Here is a 2207-nt window from a genome sequence, read left to right as displayed (position 1 = left end):
CTCTTACAAAATGCGGGCTCTAAAGCCTACATAAATAATATCAATACTATCGTCTACTTTGAAAGGTGTGTGAGAAAAAACAGAGCTCTTACAAAATGAGGGGTTGTTTTGCGTATATACGAAAGGTTGGAGTAGCTAAATGTAAATAATCAATCGTTAACGCAGTTTGCATCCAATCGGTGCGCTTCGTGCTCGGCAGAAGTGTGTACCTCACGTCCAATCGCGAGGGCGAGGGACGGTCTGATCGTCCAGTCAGTGTCGCAGGTCCGCAAATATCGCCCAATCAGGGCGTGAGTTATTTGTGTGTTGCTTTTGTTTTTTTTGTAATTTTGGCATAGTCAGGCCGAGTTAGAGTGGTCCGTAAGCTGGGACGAAAATGTAGGCCATGCGAAAAGGTACATGTAGGAAAAAGCAGCAGGAAAGGGAAATCTGACCATACTGCTAGTGCTGTACTAAGTCTGAGTTATGTCCTATCGGGTTTCGACAGCAGAGGACCAATCACGACTTGAATAAATATGGTTACAATACAGAATCATCAAACAATTTTAGCCAGGAATTTTGCCTTCATCTTTGGTGAATGGGTCAGCCTACGTGCATTATATTATTTGTGAAAAGGAAGCTGCTTTTAAAAACTGCTTTTAAAATGAGTACTCATGCGATTCGAAACTGTTATGACAGGGTAAGCGAAATCGCTGGATTATCACGGGACTCTGGATAAAATCCAGAGAACGTGTGCAAATACCCCCTTCTTTTCCCGGGTGCAATTCCAGTCGAGGAACTATGGTTACTTTGTACTGTGTCGTCGTTGGTGTGGCTGGGAGCGCGTTCCCTGTGGACATTGACGAGAACAAGTCCGTGGGGCACTTGAAGGACGCGATCAAGGAGAAGAACGCATCGACGATCACATGCGACGCCATGAACCTGCAGCTCTTCCTGGCGAAGGCGGGGGGCAACGCATGGCTGTCGAGCCTCACTGAAGATGTGAAGAAGCTGAAGAAGGGCGAGAAGACTGCTCTCGTCAAATCTCTAACGCAAGAAGAAAAGGAGCTGCAGGGAGAGGATCCGATTTCTGAGTGTCTGGAAGGCATGGATCCCCCGAAAGTGAAACAGATTCACGTGCTGGTGGTGGTTCCGGAGCAAGATGGTACTATCTCAAACGATATGTCTGCAGTGACAACGCCACTGACAGTAGAGCAAGTGGAGATGTCAATGAATAAGGTTCTCAGGGAACGAGATGAGAAGGCGTCTGCGTATTCGTTTTCCGATCTGAATACTGCGATGGAAGAGCGAATTGTCAAGAAGATGCGCTTGACCGAAAATATTCCTGATGTCAAGGAGCCAGTCGATACTTCCATCGCCGGTTATTCGTGGATTCCAAAAATCGTGGAGAGCGAGGAAAGTCAAAGGGCTGGGTACATGGCGTACTTGCAGCAGCATTTGAAGACGCTGATAGATCGAGGAGACTTCTTGTTGGATGACATTGCGGGCGATAAATCAGTTCTTAACATCGTGGACCCAAGACTTCCGTTTGCTATGAAAGGCACAGCTGATGTATTGCTCATCAATCGAACAGCGAAGAACCCACTGATTAAGCTGGCTGGGGTCAGCTTGGTGATCGAGCTCAAGAAGAAAGTCGAACCGGGCCATGTTCCTCAAGCAATTGGTCAACTTGTGAGCTGCAGCATGAAGGCGCCTCTCAATTGCTATCCGCTGAGTTTGTTGACGGATTTAAACGACCACTGGCATTTCTCTTGGTTCAGCGACAAGCACGTTCTGACCCAACTTACGTTAAGGTATCCGAAGAACGCGTTCAGATTTATCGAGGCAGCTGTACTGAGACGAACGGAGTCTGCCCCACCTCCTCCGTCATTCATGCCTGGATCTTTCAAGACAATCAAGGTTGATGACTTCTTGCCCCAGCCAGTTGATGCTCGTGCAGAGGAGATGATGGAACGATACGAGTTGATGGCAGATGTGGTGGAACCAGAGTTTCTCATGGCGAGGCGGATGGATTATGCGCGACAGTTAGTCCAGTCGATGCCTATGTACTCTTACATGTATACGTAGTTCGTCGTTTCGATCTTCACGAGTCACTATCGTGAATGAACTTCTATCGCTGTGTTGTATGTGCCAAAGCTTGCCTAGGACTACCAGCTTTTTAACTTTTGCTACCCTGAAAAATATAAAATTAATAATAAACAAGTGGG

General features: G+C 46.9%; 1 protein-coding gene across 1 annotated transcript; it reads left to right on the top strand.

The window, feature by feature from the left end:
* Window positions 1-780: 780 nt before the first annotated feature.
* On the top strand, window positions 781-2067 carry PITG_18820 (Crinkler (CRN) family protein; the record flags this gene model as incomplete). The annotated part of the gene is made up of 1 exon (XM_002997188.1): window positions 781-2067. The coding sequence occupies one exon, from the start codon at window positions 781-783 to the stop codon at window positions 2065-2067; it is 1287 nt and encodes a 428-aa protein (XP_002997234.1).
* Between the last annotated feature and the right edge of the window lie 140 nt (window positions 2068-2207).

The sequence above is a fragment of the Phytophthora infestans genome, genomic scaffold (genome assembly GCF_000142945.1).
Source record: "Phytophthora infestans T30-4 supercont1.82 genomic scaffold, whole genome shotgun sequence".
NCBI lineage: Eukaryota > Oomycota > Peronosporomycetes > Peronosporales > Peronosporaceae > Phytophthora > Phytophthora infestans.
Note: the sequence above shows the minus strand (reverse complement) of the source record. Positions and strands in the feature narration are given on the sequence as shown.